This window comes from Mandrillus leucophaeus, unplaced genomic scaffold, assembly GCF_000951045.1.
Source record: "Mandrillus leucophaeus isolate KB7577 unplaced genomic scaffold, Mleu.le_1.0 Scaffold147, whole genome shotgun sequence".
NCBI classification, from domain to species: Eukaryota; Metazoa; Chordata; class Mammalia; order Primates; family Cercopithecidae; genus Mandrillus; species Mandrillus leucophaeus.
Window position 1 is genome coordinate 3,852,619 of NW_012101443.1, and position 18,504 is coordinate 3,871,122.

Here is an 18,504-nt window from a genome sequence, read left to right on the forward strand (position 1 = left end):
TGTGGTGGGTCAGAGACACTGAAGGGCATTCTCCCTCATGTGCTGGCTTGCCAAAGGCTTTGGTGTCATGTGTTCCTGAACAGGCTTTGTTTTGCTTTTCAGAAATAGAAATAAGCTTCATTCAGATGAGGGATGCAAGCACTTAGAAAATATGCATCCTTGAAATTATATGGATCCTTGAATTATATATTGTCATATATATGGATTTTATATGGATCCTTGAATTATATGCATCCTTGAATTATATATTGTCAACCACTAGTTGACAAGCTGCTTAATCAGATATCATTAATGAGCAGTAGACATGCCAGTTCTTCTAAAGACAGTGCCACTGTTGCTTGTCTTTAATATTGACTGATCAAGTAGTTGGAATATTCTGGAAAATGTCCTAAACTTTCCACTAGAAGGAATAAACTATGTTGATTATCTCTGAGGGGATATTTTTAAAGCTTAATTAAACATTTAGATCATCTTTCAAATGTGCAGGATGATTGTACTTACACTCGTTTTCTTTTTGTATATCCCAAGGGACATTTTCAGACATTTGCGTAAATCACTCAATAACCAAGTGTGTATGGAGAGCTTACTATATGCTCAGTATAGAGGTTGAGTTATTAGCACCAGGCCCATAGTAGGCAGCTTGGTGTACTGTGACAATACTTTATCCTATCAAGTTGTTTTTTTTTTTTTTTCTCTGTCTCTCTCTCTGTACCTTTACAGGCCAGAAGCTGGGCTTATAGAGATTCTCTAAGGGCAGAAGAAAACAGAAAATTGCAAAAGATGAAGGATGAACAACATCAAAAGGTACTTACAAGCCCCCACTAGTTATTGCTAACTGTTTATTTGAGGTACTAGATAATTTTGAAGAATTTCTGAACAGAAATATTTAGAAACATAAAAATTCTGAAAACAAGAATACAAGCATTGAAGATAAAAGGTGAGTTTCTGAATGTGTCTTAAGAGTATGGTGGGGGCTCCTTCTGGTCAAAACTTTCATGGTACCTAGCCTTGTGGAGTCACAGGGGATCTGCCGTAGTTGGTGCCAGTAGGTCACAAAGAAGATGATAGAGCACTGGTGAACTTCTCTTCTGCAAAACAAAACACCACCACCATCATTGCTATTTTTAAACCAAAGATACATAAAATTAGAGATGGTATCCAGAGAATGTGATAATGTGTAAGAAAGTAGGCTTGCAAAGTTATGAAACTGACATAAATATTCACTAAAAATAGTTATACACATACATTAAAACAAAGTTACACTACACGGGTATAAAAATATGTGAGGCATTCCATATGTTTTGAGCATTGGAAATCAGTGAAATGAATGCAGAGTGTTCTAAGAAAAAGTGCTTAAAGAATAATCTTCATTACAATATGAAATTTCTGGTATGGTAACTGAAAATAGTCAGTGGCATACTTGGCGGTCATACTTGCTTTTAATAGGCCAGAAGCTCCTCAGCATGAAATGAGAATGACAAGAAAGACCCATGGTTAGCTCCAAAGTGCCACTTTATTTCAGATCCTTTAAACAAGAAAGAAAAGGAGTGGGGTGGGGCTGGAACTAACTAAATAATTTATCATTCCCAACAGTCTTATTTTCCAACTTTTCCTCTTGCCATACTAGTGGTTGACAAATGCTGTCACTATTTCTTATAGAACATTTCTCAAATCTATATCTTCAATTCTTTAATTAACTAGAATTCTAGCTCCCATTTTGATTTCCTTGATTTGGTTTAATTTATTTTTTCTTTGTCTTTCCCAGACAAGGTAATTTATTACAACAACGGTGTGTAAAAATTCCACTGAAAAATGAACTATTTGTACTAACTGATGTTGCTAGAATTTGACCCTTTTGAGTGCTGTCTTCTTCCCAACAGTGTGGAACCCCTTTCTCATTCATAGTTTCACCCAGCATATGGTATAAATGTGTCACTTGGGTGTTTTGTGCACCACAGGTCATCATTAAATCTTTGAAAGAAATCGTGTCAGTTGTAAAGTTACTTATTTAGCTCCTATGTAAGCAAAGACGAACCATGAAACACTTTTATCCCTTAGTGTTTTTTTTTCTTTTAATAAATATCTTTTTGTCTTGACAAGATCCTAATCTTGAAATCTACCATTGATAGGCAATGTTATGGTGAGATTCTAGTAGTTAACAAGCAGAAGCTAAATCTGGTCCATCGTCATGTTGTACTTTTAGTGATGTCTGCCAAATGACATAAAGGTGTTCATCTGTTTCTATGAGCTTTTAACTTAACATAAAATTGTGATGTACGTAGCATACTAAGGTGAATGTTGCAAAGTCAGTTGTAGATATGATTTATTTTTAAATAACTTCTAGTGGATTTTAAATAGCGTTTTTAAAAGTTTGGTATATGTATTTGGAACATAAAAACTATTAAAAGTAGCACATTTGACAAAGAGCATGCTTAACAAATTAGAATACTAGATCTGGGATTTAATTTTCGGGTTGAGCAGTTATTTTAAACAGTGAAAATTAAACTTTTTATTTCTTAATCTTGTTTTTATTCTAGGCTTAGATAAATATTGATATATACATATTTTCTGGTTATTCATTGACCATATTTTTATTATATATCCTTTTACATACTTTATTTCCTTTTACTTACTGTAGCTTTCAGTAAAATGAATAACTTTAATATATAAATAATTCCATCATTAGGGATTTCAGTAACACAAGGATATTTATCCATCTATTCTACCTTACTTTTGCTTCTCTCTTGTTTTGCCTGATGTGTTGTTGTTGGGAAATGTTCATTGAAGGCATTTCCTTTTTTTTGAGACCGGGTCTCACTGTCACCCAGACTGGAGTGCAGTGGCATGATCTCGGCTCATGACAACCTCTGCCTCCCAGGCTCAAGTGATTCTCCTGCCTCAGCCTCCCAAGTAGCTGGGATTACAGGCACATGCCACTAACACGCAGCTAATTTTTGTATATTTAGTAGAAACGGGGTTTCACCATGTTGGCCAGGCTGGTCTCAAACTCCTGACCTCAAATGATCCACCCGCCTTGGCCTCCCAAAGTGCTGGGATTACAGACGTGAGCCACCACACCCGGCCTAAGGCATTTCTTTCTGTGTAGACCCTTTCATTCCTTATCACTTGAATTATTTACCTTAAGAAAATGGGAGGATCATGTTTACTATAAGAAGATACAAAACACAATACATTTTTATCATTGCACCCATTTATGTGTTTGTTTATTCCATTCATTCAACAAATACTTATTGGATACCTACTATGGAATAATTCTTAGGTAAATAATCTAGGTTAAGTTTAGGTGATACCACATAGTTTTGTTCTATGTGTCTCTCTGACTTTCACATTTTTAATTACTCTGGGCTCTGGGGACAAAAAGAGCCTCCTCAAGCTTAAACTCTAAATATTTTACATGTGATTCACTTCCTTCTTCTAGAAATTTATTTGTAATTCCTCTTTTTTCCATATCTTCAATACATTCTTCTCCATTGGATACTTCCTTTTTTTGTCAGAAATATGCCACGGTAGGTGCCAGTAGGTCATGAAGAAGATGATAGGGCACACGTGAACTTCTCATCTCATCTCACTATTCTAAAATAAACCAGCTAACCCCTTCCTTGATTTTGCTATCCTCAGAGATATTACCTTTACTACTTCTAGCAAATTTAAAAAAAGACAAAGGTAATTTTACTGTAACCACTTCTTTATTACCCACCTCATCCTTAATTCCTTATGATCTGGTTTATATTCACAAATGCTGTTACTGAAATTGTTTCCTAAATATAAAATCTCTTCTGAACATACGGTTTAGTGGTCTTTTTGTAATTCCTATCTTCTCCCTGAACTCTGTAACACCAACACCACTTTAAAGCTTTCCTTTTCTGGCTTTATTTTTTTTTAAACTGTATTTTTCTGGTTGATCTGTCTCAGGGTAATCTCACCCAGCACTCATTCATTCATTCTATCAGCAAACATGTATTGAGTTCCTGTTATATACTGAGCCTTGTGCAAGTTGCTGAAGCTATAATTAAGATCAGGATAGACAAGTTTCCAGCTCTCCCGAAATTTACATTTTAATGGAGGAGGTAGACAATTAAAAGGAGACAAACAAATACAATATTATACTTACAAATTTTATAGTGATTCATCACCTTGTAGTTATTTGTAGTAACTAATTGTGTTAGTTATCTCATTACTATAAAGAACTATCTGAGACTGGGTAATTTATAAAGAAAAGAGGTTTAATTGGCTCACAGTTCTGCAGGCTATACAGAAAACATGGCTGGGAAGGCCTCAGGAAACTTAGAATCATGGTGGAAGCCGAAGGGGAAGGAAGCACATCTTCACATGGCCAACAGGAGAGAGAGCAAAGGTGGATGTGCTATATACTTTTAAACAAACAGATTTCCTGAGAACTTGCTATCATGAGAACACAGGGAGGCAATCTGCCTCCATGATCTAATTACCTCGCACCAGGTCCCTCCCCCAAAATTGGGAATTACAATTCAACATGAGATTTGACTAGGGACACAGAGCCAAACCATAACCCTAATGCTGCAAGGAAATAAATTATGTGTTGTGATAATTTCAGAGTGATGTATCAAATGTTGTTGATTGCCTGCCTCTCTACTGTTCTGATTTTTCTTCAAGTATCCGTTCTACTTTGCATGAACTGTGTTTCAGAAAAGACAGGTTCTACCCCAGCTCCAGGATTCATTCCCAAAGTGGTCTAACTCTTCATGAGAATTCCATTCTCCTTGACTGCGATTGGTTTCGCTGTGGACATGTGATACAGTTTTGACCAATGATACTAAGGGGAACCTACCTTTGAGGATAGATTTTATCAATATGAAGTATACTACTTTTTGCATTTAATGATTTGTCAGCTTGATTTCTTTTTTGACTATTTTGTCTGATTCTAATAATTCCTCTACCAGTTTTTTTGTTGTTGTTGTTAGCATTTACATGACATTTCTTTAATCACTTAATTTTAACATCTCTGTGTCATGGTTTGAAGTAGATTTTGAGTGGAAAAAAATGTCTAGTTTTCCTTTTACCTAGTTTCAGAATATCTTTTAATGGGTAGATTGATGTATTCTCATTTATTATGATTACTAGCACATTTGCATGTATTTGTATTCTTACTACATGATTTACTTTTTATTAGTTATGTTTTCTTTTATTTACTGACACTGAATTTTCTGTTTCATTTATTTACTGTTTTTTTTTCTTCTCTCCACTCCCCCTTCCTGTACTATAAGAAATTTCAGTGTTTCTATTTTTGTTTCTAATCTTGCATAGCCTTTGGTTGTCTCTTTTAATCTGAAAATACATGTCTCTCTTCAGTTTTCCCTTTTTCTTCCTAATTTTCTTTTATGTCTCTTTACCCATATTGTCTTTGCTCTCCATTTCTGGGACATCTATCAAATGGACTTTGGACATTTCAGATCTATTCTGTGTATACCTTCATTGTTTTCTTATACTTCTTATCCCTTTGGCCTTTTTTCTTTTAATTGATTCTGGAAGAAAGCTTTAGCTAGATCATCCTGCTCACTAAATTTTTTTCTTGACTTTTCATTCTGCTTATTTGGCACATATTGAGTATGTCTATTTACCAAGATTGCTGATTTGGGAAGTAGCGGTGTTCTGCTTTGTAAGTGCAGTATTCTTTCTCATCTCATTTTACTTAATGTTTGTATGTTTGTAGCTATACAAACATTAAAGTTTTCTATTTACCATATTAACTGTTTTTTTTCTTTCCATTTTAATCTTTATCTCCCATGGAATTCTTTCTCAAATGTTTGGTTATTCTTATCTCCTTATATATATTTGGATATGCTGCTGAGTGAGGTATGTAGGAGCTTGTCTTCTGTGTGGAGTAGCCTCGTGTTCTCTTATAGTCAGTAGGTACTTGGGACGTTGCCCTGTTTCCCTGAGCCCAGCCATGGCTCTCCCATTCATGTCTTACCTTATGGGCCATGATGGTGCTGCCTACTATGTAGTGCAAGTGTGGGAGGGGAAAGAACCCACCACCAAGCTGCTCTCAGTGCAGTTTCCTAACTGATCATCTTAATGACCGTCCCAGTATTCCCTCCTGGAGCTCCTTCAGAAGCAGGTGAACTTAGCTCCAATTTATCCTGCACATTGGTTTTCCCTTGTAATGTAACCTGTCTCCTTTCTCTCTTTCAGAAATGTCTTAAAATATCTGATAAGCTGATTGCACTTATTGATTGTGCATGGTTATTGGTTTTATAGTCATTTAGAAAGTCATTGATTTTATAGTCAAAATATATACAAGAATCAGTAAAGTACTGAAAGTCAGAAAATAAACGATTGGGTGACAGAGGAAATCGTTATTGTAGAACACATACAAATTTATAGTGAGAGCCTTTTATAGGAAATTCATGTAAAGCTGTGCTCAAAATTGCAACATTTTAATCCATTCAATACTAAAAAAAGAAAATAAATGAATTAAGCATCTAATCCAAGAATTTAGAACAAAAACAATAAATGATCCTGAAGAAAGTAATTAAGATAAGAACAGAAATTAATAATAAAACTCTAAGAAACAGCTGTTATAAAAATCCAACAGCTTGTTCTTTGATAAGGTCAACAAATGAACACATCTTTGGTAAGTCTAATCAAGAAGAGATTAGTAAAAATGCAAATATACAGCATTAGAAATGAGGGACTGTAGAACCATATATTTGGAAAAGATTAAAATTGTGTTACTGTAGACAATGCTGTGGTAATAAATTAAAAATTTGGATTAAGTGAATGATTTTCTAGGAAAATATATAACTCTATTCATAAAGACCAATGAAAATGCAAGTGATTTCTGAAGTTTTCTGAAAATTACTTCCCCCAGGAGGCTGAACTTGGATAATTTTAGAGGCAATTTCCTTCAAATTTTCAAGGAACAGTTTTTTTTCCCTATGCTTTACAAATTATTTCAGAGTAAGAAAAAAGACGAAACATTTTAGAATTTTATTTCACTATCCCCATGATGTCACAGTCTGATGAAGCATGTGCACACTCACGCACGTGCGCGCACACACACACTCTCTCCCTCTCTCTCCCTCTCTTACAGGTAGACCAATCATATAAAGATGGAGATTAACATCTGAAAGAAAATTATAGTTAATGAAATTTTTCTCTCAATGGCAATTTACCAAGGCAAAGTAGAGTTTATTCCAGGAGTGCAAGGATAACTAGCTGTATATGAAAACTTTTTATATCTTATCACTGCAATAGGGTAGGTCATGTGACAAGAATATTTGGCTATCTCTTTAGTTACACAAAAAGACATTGATAAATTTTAATTTTTACTATCAATTAAAAAACACTTCAGCGAACTAAAAATAATATTTTATTAACAAACATGTAGTCTTCTAAACCAATAACCAACATTATATTCAGTGGTGAAATACTAAAACTGTGAACAACATAAGGATGTTTGCAACCCCTAATAAAATGGATGTTACCCAATATAATTCTGAAAATTCCAACCTCGTGCTACTCAAAGTTATTTGATAGAAAACTTACTTTTTTAACTAAAAAACAAAAACAAAAACAAAAAAAACCCTGTTTTTACTGAATGGAACAAGGTTTGGATATTTTTTAACCAACTTGATAAAACTAAAAATAAAGGAGCTTTTCTAATTATTGCAAGTAGGTTGTTATTTATGGATGGGAGCAATTTGCCTGTACAAACTAAGAGAATCAACTGAAAAATGATGAGAACGAATGGAGTTTAATAAAATAGTTGGGCTGGGCGTGGTGGCTCACTTCTGTAATCCCAGCACTTTGGGAGGCCGAGGCAGGTGGATCACCTGAGGTCAGGAGTTTGAGACCAGCCTGGTCAACGTGGTGAAACCCCAGCACTTTGGGAGGCCGAGGCAGGTGGATCACCTGAGGTCAGGAGTTTGAGACCAGCCTGGTCAACGTGGTGAAACCCATCTCTACTAAAAATTAGCCAGGCATGGTGGCAGGCACCTGTAATCCTAGCTACTTGGGAGGCTGAGGAATGAAAAGCACTTGAACCTGGGAGCCAGAGGGTGCAGTAAGCCAAGAGTGCACTATTGCACTCTACCCTGGGCAACAAGAGTGAAGCGAAGCTCTGTCTCAAAAAAAAAAAAAAAAAAAGGAAAAGAAAAAGAGAGTTGGTTACAAAATATGTACAAGAATCAACAACTTTCTCAAATACAAGCAAAAATTAATTAGAAAATACATTATGGGACAAAAATATCTAATCAAAAAGCAACTATATAAATAATTGTTCAACAGCTAAAAAAAATTAAAAACTTTCCTGGAATCCACAAAAGTCCATTTTTAATTGACAAAACATTATTTGTATTTACAATGTACAACATAATATTTTGAAGTATTTAAACGTTGTGAAATGGCTAAGTCTAGCTAATTAACAAATGCATTACCTCACAGTTACCATTTTTGTGGTGAGAGCACTTAACATTCTTTGCATTTTCAAGAATATAATAAATGATCATTATTGTCATTAACTATAACTATTGTCATTAACCTTGTCGTGCAATAGACCTTGAATTTATTCCCCATATCTAACTGTAATTACATATCCTTTGACCAATATCTCCCTGTACCCCACCATTTCCTTCTAACCACCTCAGCCTCTGGTAACCACGATTCTACTCTATTTCTACGAGATCAGCTTTTTAAAGTCCATGTGTAAATGAAATCATGTGATATTTGTCTTTCTGTGCCTGGCTTATTTCATTTAACATAATGTCCTCCAGGTTCATCCATGCTGTTGCAAATGACAAGATTTCCTTCTTTTTATGGTGGAATAATATTCCATTGTGTATATATCCCACATTTTCTTTATCCGTTCATCCATTGATGGACACTTACTTAGGCTGATTCCATATCTTGGCTGTTGTGAACGGTGCTGGAATAAACATGGGGGTGCAGATCTCTCTTTGACATACTCGTTTTATTTCCTTTGGATGGACACCCAGTAGTGGGATTGCTGGATCATATGGTACTTCTGTTTTTAATTTTTTTGAGGAAACCTAATACCTCTTTTCGTAATGGCTGTACTAATTTACACCCCCACAAGCAGCGTGTAAGGGTTCCCTTTTCTCCATATTCTTGCCAGCACTTGTTATCTTTTGTCCTTTTTGATGATAGCCCTTGTAATGGGGGTGCGATAATAGCTCATCGTGGTTTTAGTTTGCATTTTCCTGATGATTAGTCATGTTGAACATTTTTTCATATACCTGTTGGCCATTTGCATGTTTTCTTTCAAGAAATAGCTACTCTAGCTTTATGCCTATTTTATTTTATTTTTATTATTATTTTTGAGATGGAGTTTTGCTCTTGTCGCCCAGGCTGGAGTGCAATGGCATGATCTTGGCTCACTGCAACCTCTGCCTTTGGGATTCAAACAATTCTCGTGACTCAGCCTCCCAAGTATCTGGGATTACAGGTGTGTGCCACCGTGCCTGGCTAATTTTTGGATTTTCAGTGGAGACGGGGCTTTGCCATATTGGCCAGGCTGGTCTTGAACTCCTAGCCTCCGGTGATGTGCCTGCCTCGGTCTCCCAAAGCGTGAGGATTACAGACATAAACCACCGTGCCCAGCCTCCCCCGTGTTCTCTTCTAGTACTTTTCCAGTTTCAGGTCTTACATTTAAAGTCTTTCATCCATTTTGAGTTGATTATTTTTTAACGCGTTTTATGAAAACTGTCAGATTGAGTTGTTTTTGGTATGTGATGAGAGAAAAGGATTTAATGTCATTCCTCTGCATGCGGATATTCAGTTTTCTCACTGTTTATTTATTGAGGAGACTGTCCTTTCCCCTATGTTCTTGGTACTTTTGCCAAAAATCAGTTGGCTCTACATGTGTGGATGTATTTTTGGACTCTCCATTCTGCTCCATTGGTCTGTATGTTTGTTTGTATGCCAGTACCACGCTGTTTTGGTTATTATACATAAAAGTCAATTTGAATAAAGCAGAGATGGCGAATATTCCCAAATGCTAAAACTCAGTATTTCAGTAACTATAGTTCTATCCAAATTTACTTGTAAGTTTAATGCAATTCTAGTAATACATTTCAGTGAAATTTGAGGTAATTTGAAAATACTGTTTCTAAATTTCAACTGAGAGAATAATAATGATATTTAAACTTTAGAAAAATATGAATAATAATTTATGTATTTGTTGGGGTAAGAAGAACTTCCACTAGTCGATATCAATATATACCACAAACACTCAAGTACTATTACTGGTGAGAGGATAAACTGAGAGGCACTTTGGCAACATCAAATCCTGAAGAGTTTCCCAAAAGTAAAAATGTTAGATCTAAAGGTACACATGTATTCTGAGGAAATAACGAGAGATGCACACAAGATGTATGTACAAGGTTGTTTATTTTTAACATAAGATTAATGGGAAATTTGAAACAGTTTGTTCAGTGATAGAGGATTTGAAGGTTTTGGAGTTTGGAATAAATATGCAGCAATTATGACCACATTTTAATAACATAATAGAAATATGCTCACATATATGAAAATGAAAACAAAGATCATAAAATAGAGTGCAGATAAGTTTTGAAACCTACCTCCTCCTTGCATTTTGTGCAGGAAACATTTTTAGGTGGGAGACATAGAGCTGTGATTCCATGATTATTGTAACTGGAAGTTCATTTCTCTGTATGTTAAAATGATAGAACTAGCAACAGCAAGTACAAAGTTACAATTAGATAAGAGGAATACGTTTTGATGTTCTATTATATAGTGGAGTGACTGTGGTTGACAGTGAGATAGTGTGCCTTACAAAATAGATAAGAGGCTTTGGAATATTCTCACTACAAATAAATGATAAATGCATGAGATCATGTACACACCAAGTGCCCTGATTTGATCATTTTGCAACATATATAGTATCAACATATCAAATTGTATCCTATAAATATGTACAAACTGTCAATGAAAAAATTAAAAATTAAAAACTAACAACAGCTCGTAAGAGGAGAGTGTACATGACTTGTGTTATTTTAAAGCTCTGCTTCACCCATTACTATTTATTTCCCTTTATTTGGTTGGTGTAAATTTTGGGTGGTAGCTGGTGTCTTTTCCCATTCTTGATAGCCAAGGCCATCTTTCTCCTTCAAGGCAAAGGTATTACTGTGGATGCCTGAGAATCACGACTTCTTTAAACTCTCCTCTCGCCCCTGAAAGCTCTTCTGTGTTAAACCTTCAAAGGAAAGCATTCTTGAACTTCATGACTTCCTGGTCTCAACTCTCCTGCTTCCACTATCCTTTCCCTCTTGTTGTGTTAAGAGAACATGCTCTCCTTGCAGAAGTTTGTCCTGCCAGGCAATGGCATTTTCTTGTTTACATAAAGCAGTCAAGCTGAACCATGTCGGAACACACACTGCTGGGATTCAGACATGGTTTTAAAATGACCCCATGTTCATCTTCAGTTACCACACTGAAACTTTGCTTTGGAGCATGCTTTCCCTCTAACCTCATCAGGTTTCTAAAGCATGCAGCCTTACACACCACTGTCTGTTGTATAGTTGACCCTTCTGTAGAACAGGGCACCATCAGACAATTGGAGCCCGGAGAAATGATGTTTGCAACCTCTTGCTAGAAATGGCGACCCCTCTTCTTCTTATTATTAGCTTGGGCTCCAAGCAGAGATATTGGTGCCATCCTGCAGCTCCCCAGCAGAGCAGCCCTCCTGGGTGAGCACTGCACTGGGTGGCCACAGGCAGTGGCGCTATTTGCAGTGTTGTCCTCATTTACCATATACCACTTGGCCGATGTTTATAGGAAGTTCCATACTTTCAATCTCTAAGATGGTATTTTGTTTATCATATCACCAACATACCCTCCTTTGTGTGCAGCTCTGTATGGATGTAGGGGTTTGCATAGCACCGTGATAAGACAATGCATGAACACAAAGTGTTGAACACCCTTCTCTTGTTTGCATTCCTTCCTTGTATTCCCGTGTCATGTGGCTTAAAGTTGTGTTTAGCAGCGCATTTCTTTTTACCTTGTATCAGAGTTGTTTCTGGGTCTGTCTGCCTCATTATACTGTGATTTACTTCAGGGTGGAGCTGTGCTGGTATCTGTACCTTTAGCATGAACCCAGGTATCTGGAAAATGGTTGGCATGTGACAATATGCATTGAGTAGGCCAGGCCTTAACAATGTCTCAGATGTTGCTGTCATTGTCCTCCTGCTTAGAGCTCTTTGATGCTTTTCATGTCCCAAGCTTGGTCCTTGGAACAAGAACAACTTATTTTTTATTTGCTTAACTCTAGATATTGAACTTCTGTGTGGGATCTCAGTAAATGAACCAAGAATATGCTTATAAGGCATGCAGACACATCCTCAGTGGCTGTCAGTTCAGCAGAACAAATTAATTAGCTGAAATTATCCTTAGTATGGAAGAAAAACCAGCCTCTCCTTAGTAAATATGCTTTGCTAGTTATAGGATAATAATCCTGAGTGCAGCGATGCCAACACCTTCCCTTCGGCCATCTGGAGCAATGTTCTTGCGTGGTGATGCCTCATCAGCTCCCGTCCTCATTTCTCTCCTGGTCTTTATCTCTTAACCCCTTTCCTTGCCTCCATAATAGGATGATGTATGTTGGTCTCTTCCCATCTTCTTTTCTTCCTCCCTAACAGTTCTTAGCTTCATATGTAGTTTTTTGCTCTTTTATATCTCTCTGTGTTAAAATTTACATAATTATCGGGATTTTTAAATAAAGGAAAGTATAAGGAAACAGAAATGGCCTCTCACACTGATAATAAATTCCTACTGATGGTATGAGGAAATCATATATACACATGGTTCAAAAGTTAATAAACAAAACCTATGTAAGATAGTAAAGCATCCTTTTCTTGCCCATTCACACTTCAAGCACCGCTACCCAGTGTTAATTACAGTTAACATTTTCTTGTGTAGTTTTTCATGAAATGTTTTGGATACACACCAGCATATAAAAGTCGAAATGAATGAATGTATGTGTTTTCTATTTATGTAGAAGCATCCCAAGAAAACGGCTCTGAACCTATCTTCTCTCACTTAATGTATCTTAGAGATCTCTCCATAGGCCCCCGCTCTGCCTTACAAAACATCCATCTTATTCTTTGTAACTGTTTCATTGTCTTCCATTGTGCTGATGGTCTCACTTATCATGCGAGTTTTTTGTTGGTGGGCATTAACATTTTTCCCTGAACTTTTACAGTTTCAATAATATAACTGTGAATATTCATATACATACATCTTTGAACACTTCTGCAAGGGACGTATACATCTTACATTTTGATGCTTATTGCTAAATTGACCTCCAAAAACCAAATTCGGTTTCACTAATTTAGATGCTATACCAGAGTGTTTTCTGTCAAACTTTTCTGATTTTCGTCAATGCAATAGAAACATTTTATCTCAGTTTTAATTTTTCTTTGATTTTGAGTGAAGATAATGACCATTTTGAACGGACAGGCAATCTGTAGTTTATCTGTGAACTGCCTGTTCCTATCCCTTGGCCCTTCTTCTGTTTGGTGGTTTTTTCCTCATTGGTTTATGTAAAGTCCTTACCCACTTTCTGGGACATTTCCTGAGTCTCAACCTAAAATAGTCACTGAGCCAATAAATCTCACATCAGTGTGTTTTAATCCTCTGCCTGGGATTATAGTTGGATATTTTTCTCACTTGTTTATGGGTTGCCTTTCTCTAGAACATAAACTCTAAAGGAGCAAGGATCTCATCTATCTTGTTCACTACTATAGCCTATCATGTAGATGCAAGCCTGGCTCATAATAGACACTCAGATATTTAATGAATAAATAAATGAAAATTGAATTAGCCTTTGTGTATCCTAAACATTCATTAACAGTTCATTTTTAAATTTTATGGTATTTTTTCCAAATGAAAGGTTTGACTTTTCATGCAGCCAAATTTATCAGTCTTTTTCTTTTTATAACTTCTGGAACTTCCTCACTCCAAGTTTATAAATAAATTCACCTGTGCCGCCTTTGAAAACTTCTATTCCCATCGTCTAGGCTCAAATCTTAGACTTCTATAAAATTTATTTAATCAAAGTTAAGGATCCAGTTTTGATCTTTCTTACAGTAGTTGGCTAGTCCATCATCATTCATGAAACTCTGTCTCCTGCACTGGTTTAGCACAACAACTCTATGATAAACTACATTTCCATATGTATCACGTCTCTTCTTAGACTCGAATTGTTTTAATTACTATAGTTTTATGATATGTTTTTTCTTCAACTTTTAAATTCAGGGGTTCATGTGCAGGATGTGCAGGTTTGTTACATAGGTAAACATGTGCCATGGTGGTTTGCTGCACAGATCAACCCAATACCTAGGTTTTAAGCCCAGCATCCATTAGCTCTCCCTCCCCCTACATCCTCCACTCCAACAGACCCCAGTGTGTGTTGTCCCCATCCACGTGTTCTCATATGATGTCTTTCAATATTTGATGAAGCTGGTTCTTTCTCATTTTTTTGTTTTCTTTTTCAGGATTTTTTTATGGCTACGATTGCATTTTTTTTTCTCAGACAAGTTTCATGATCATTTTGCCAAGTCTGAAAAAATTATCTTAAAAATTATTTTAAAGTGACATGTCATAATATGCATATATATGTGTGTGTGTGTGTGTATATATATATATATAAAAAAAATACTTTTTTTGTCTTTGTGTCATACTCCAGAACTAAGGAGAGTTTAGTTTGTTCAGAGTTCATTGTATTAAACTCACAATGGGACAGATACCAGAAGTTGGTCCTTGGAGAAATAGGGTTAATGAATGTGAGAATAATCAGCCTCCTTTGGCAAGAAGGGTTTAGATTTGTGCTTGGGTTACCGCATATTCTGCTAAAGCTTTTGAATGTGAATGGGTCTTATAGTTCTGGACGTGACTGTTTATACTTGAGTATGATGAACCACCATGAAGACATCCTCAATTCCAACCATTTATTTTGAATGCATCCTGCAGAAGATTATTAGACACAAGAAAATGTAAGCCCCAGTCCTTATTTTGCTACTAATAAGCTATTTAGCTCTTGACAAGTTTCTAAAACTTGTCTCTGATCCCGTTTCCTCATCTGTAAGGTGAGGATGATATTGCTCATTCATTTACCACATAATACCTTATTTGCCTGCCTACCTTTGCAATTGTTGTTAGGATCAAATAATACAATTCTGGTAAAACTTATATTAGAAAATATTAAGGTTTTCTGGTTAAACATTGCACATCAAAGGCATTTCATTTGCTTATGTTTTATCACTCTTTCCCCATATACCACTAAAAATACAGGAATTTTTTTAAAAAGCCATAAGCCAACAAGAGTAGAAGAACAGACTAGTAGACTGCAGCAAAGATACAAGCCAAAAATTTAAATCTGGAACTAGGTGGTCAGTGGTAACTGATTTAGTGGAGCAGGATAAGCCAGAACTCATTTGCAAGAAGCAGTAAGACAGAAGTTGGTTAAGTTCAGGAATCAGAGGCACCTGGTACCTTTGAAGCCTAGACTTGAAAACAGGAGGATGAATTAGAAACTTGAATGAGGAGCTATAGGATTTCTAGATCCCTCTCCCACCACACTGAATGTTAAAAAAAGAAATGTTGTAAGAGAATGAGGCTGGGGGTGTACTATGAGAGGAAGTTGGGATGGGGTGGAGGTAGTAATAGAGACATCAATCTTTTTCCATTGTAGGTAGTCAAAAGACGATACAGGTTTTTAAACATTAAGAAATGAATAAACATGCATACTATTAAGAAGAAGATAATTACTGACAAAACCACATGCAGGAATTGAAAATGACTGTGGAGACGAGGGAGAGGACAGGAGCTTCTTTCACATCGGTATACTTGGTAGTACTGATAAGGAGTACTAATACTTGGTAGACTAAAAAAACGATCCTGTTGTACAAGAGTGAGACTTGAGCATAAAACTTGGCAGCTAGGTGCATAATAAATGCTTATCGAGTGGGCAAATATTATTCACTGATTCAAAAACTCAAATATTATTCAATGATTTCCCCTTGGTGTTATGTAGGAATTAGAGTTAAGTAATGTGCTTTAGGGATTGATGAGCAATTTATTTGGAATATCACAGTATAAGAAACAAGTCTTTTTATTTTGGGGGACTGTGGAATATTAGAGGATCTTTGAACAAAGTTAATAAAATGTCAACCTGAACGCTGAGTTTTTTGTATACTTTTCATCAAGGAAGTTTGGGAGTTAAAACAACAATAGCAACCTTTTATTGGTATGTGTTGATTAAGACACAGTATTTTCTCTACCAGAAAGTCTCTCTGACTCAGGCACTGGTATATGACTTGGGCCTAATAATTTTCTTCTCTTTGCATTTTTTTGTCTTTGAAATGGGATTAAAATTTATTCTGCCTTAGGGTAGACAGTTGGGTATTAGAGAAATCCTGGGATTGGTTCTTTGGTATAATACTGTAAACATAGTAACTGGGTCTGGAAGTTAAGTTGCATCTTCCCAGAAGATAAGCAGACTGTTGGAAGCTAAAGATTTAGTTATAATAATGTGATTTATATGAAGCAAACTATCTCCTCCAGAGATCTCAAAGTTCTGCTGGTATTAAGAAGTAACTAACCAATAATAGGTGATTGCTTATTCTCCAGGATAGAGAATGTTTTATTAAGAGAATTGTACTACAAGATTGAGTCCAATATTTATTTGTAAGTTGCTATGAATTTATTAGGAAAGAAATGCTAGAGAAATACCAAGAAATAGTATTGTGTGATATTCCTGAAGGAACTAATTTGATTTGTTTTTCTCTGTAAGACATAGATGAATTAGACTTACATTGTATTTCTCTCTGTTTGTGTTGTACCTATTGGTCTAGTATCTTGACCATGCACATTGGCTTTTAATCTAGCAATTTTACACTCACAGAGCAATTCTCTTTGACTAAGCCACAGTTATTTGCTACCTACGTATATAAGAAAATAATTTCACATCCAAATAGTACTTAAGTAAAAGTTTCAAAAATGAAATATTGTACCAGTTGAGGTTAAATATGTAATTGATTTGGGTGTCTTCTGTACAACCGTGTTAATTGAAAACCATATTTTAAAACTTTTATTGTTCCTAGAGTGAATTACTGGAACTTAAGCGGCAGCAGCAAGAGGAAAAAAGAGCCAAAGTCCAGCAGACTGAACACAGGAGGTATAACTGGCTAATAAAATAAGCATCCTTGGTTAAATCAATTACCTACAAAGTTTGTACAGTGTTTTAGGAAAACATTACAGTAACATTTTTATTATGGTTTTGGAATGTGTATTACATTTAAATCTGTTGTTGAGATGTGATGTATGTATGAGGTATGCCAACTGCTACATATATGAGCACACACACGTGTACATATGTGCATGCACACAAATATCCAATTTTCTTGGATAGGTGGCATAAACTCACATTAGGAAACTGAATCATGTTCTTAAGCTGTGTGTTCAATTAAGGTAGGTTTAATTTTCCTTCCATGGGACAGAGCATCCTAATTTGAGATGATGCTGTACCATTTATAGACTTAATTAGAATAATTACGTTAATATAGATGGTCAGATACCCATACTTGAGTACAAAAGCTCAGACAAAAACTCATTAAAGTTATTTAATATTGACAAATACATTAGAGAAAAAAATCTTAGAACCATTAAGTAATTTTCAAATAGTCTGAGCACTCTCCACCTTAATCCTAATGTCAGACTTAAGAATACCTAGTAAAATATCATGTTACTGTTGGGACAGTGCTAATAAGCACCATATTGTCTGCCATTATTATGCTAAGATTTCTAGGGGAGACACGGGTTGTTGGAGTTCATTAGGGGTGTACTTGAGTATCTTGGAGAAGAATGTAAGGGTTTTCACAATGTAAAGGAACAAATTCTTTTGATAGTGAATGGCTTCTTTTATGTATTTAACCTTCTCACTGTCACTAATGCGTGTTTTTAAGTTATGGTGGTTTCATTTTCTAAATGAGAGACTTTAAAAAGCGTTCAGTGGAAGTGCCCTATTCTGATGGTGCCTCTAACTGTGGGTGGTGGCCTCACATTTATTTGACTGGACTATGTTGTTCCCATAGTCCAGTCAAAATAGTTTTAAAACTACAAATGTGAGTTATATATTTTTTCTCTTATTTAAGGAAATATCAAAACTCTGATATGTTGGTTAGGCTACATTGTTGGATAAGATGGTGGTGGGGAAGGATGCTAACTATTTATTATAAAGTAGGCCATAATTTTGTCATTTTATTACTGTTTTCTTTCCTTCCTTCCCTCCTTCTCTCTCTTTCTCTCTCTCTCTCTCTCATTTGAGACAAAGTCTTACTCTGTTGCCTAGGCGGGAGTGTAGTGGTGGGATCTTGGCTCACTGCAACCTCTGCCTCCCAGGTTCAGGTGATTCTTCTGCCTCAGCCTCCTGAGTAGCTGGGATTACAGGCACATGCCACCATGCCC

The 18,504-nt window shown here is 35.9% G+C and overlaps 1 protein-coding gene across 1 annotated transcript in view; it reads left to right on the top strand.

Moving 5' to 3' along the window:
* EPSTI1 (epithelial stromal interaction 1 (breast)) overlaps positions 1 to 18,504 on the top strand; it is a 120,935-nt gene that overhangs the window by 86,445 nt on the left and 15,986 nt on the right. The window contains exons 9-10 of the mRNA XM_011974630.1: positions 721 to 804; positions 17,142 to 17,215. Coding sequence (XP_011830020.1) covers positions 721 to 804; positions 17,142 to 17,215 — 158 coding nt within the window. The remainder of the gene's footprint in view (positions 1 to 720; positions 805 to 17,141; positions 17,216 to 18,504) is intronic.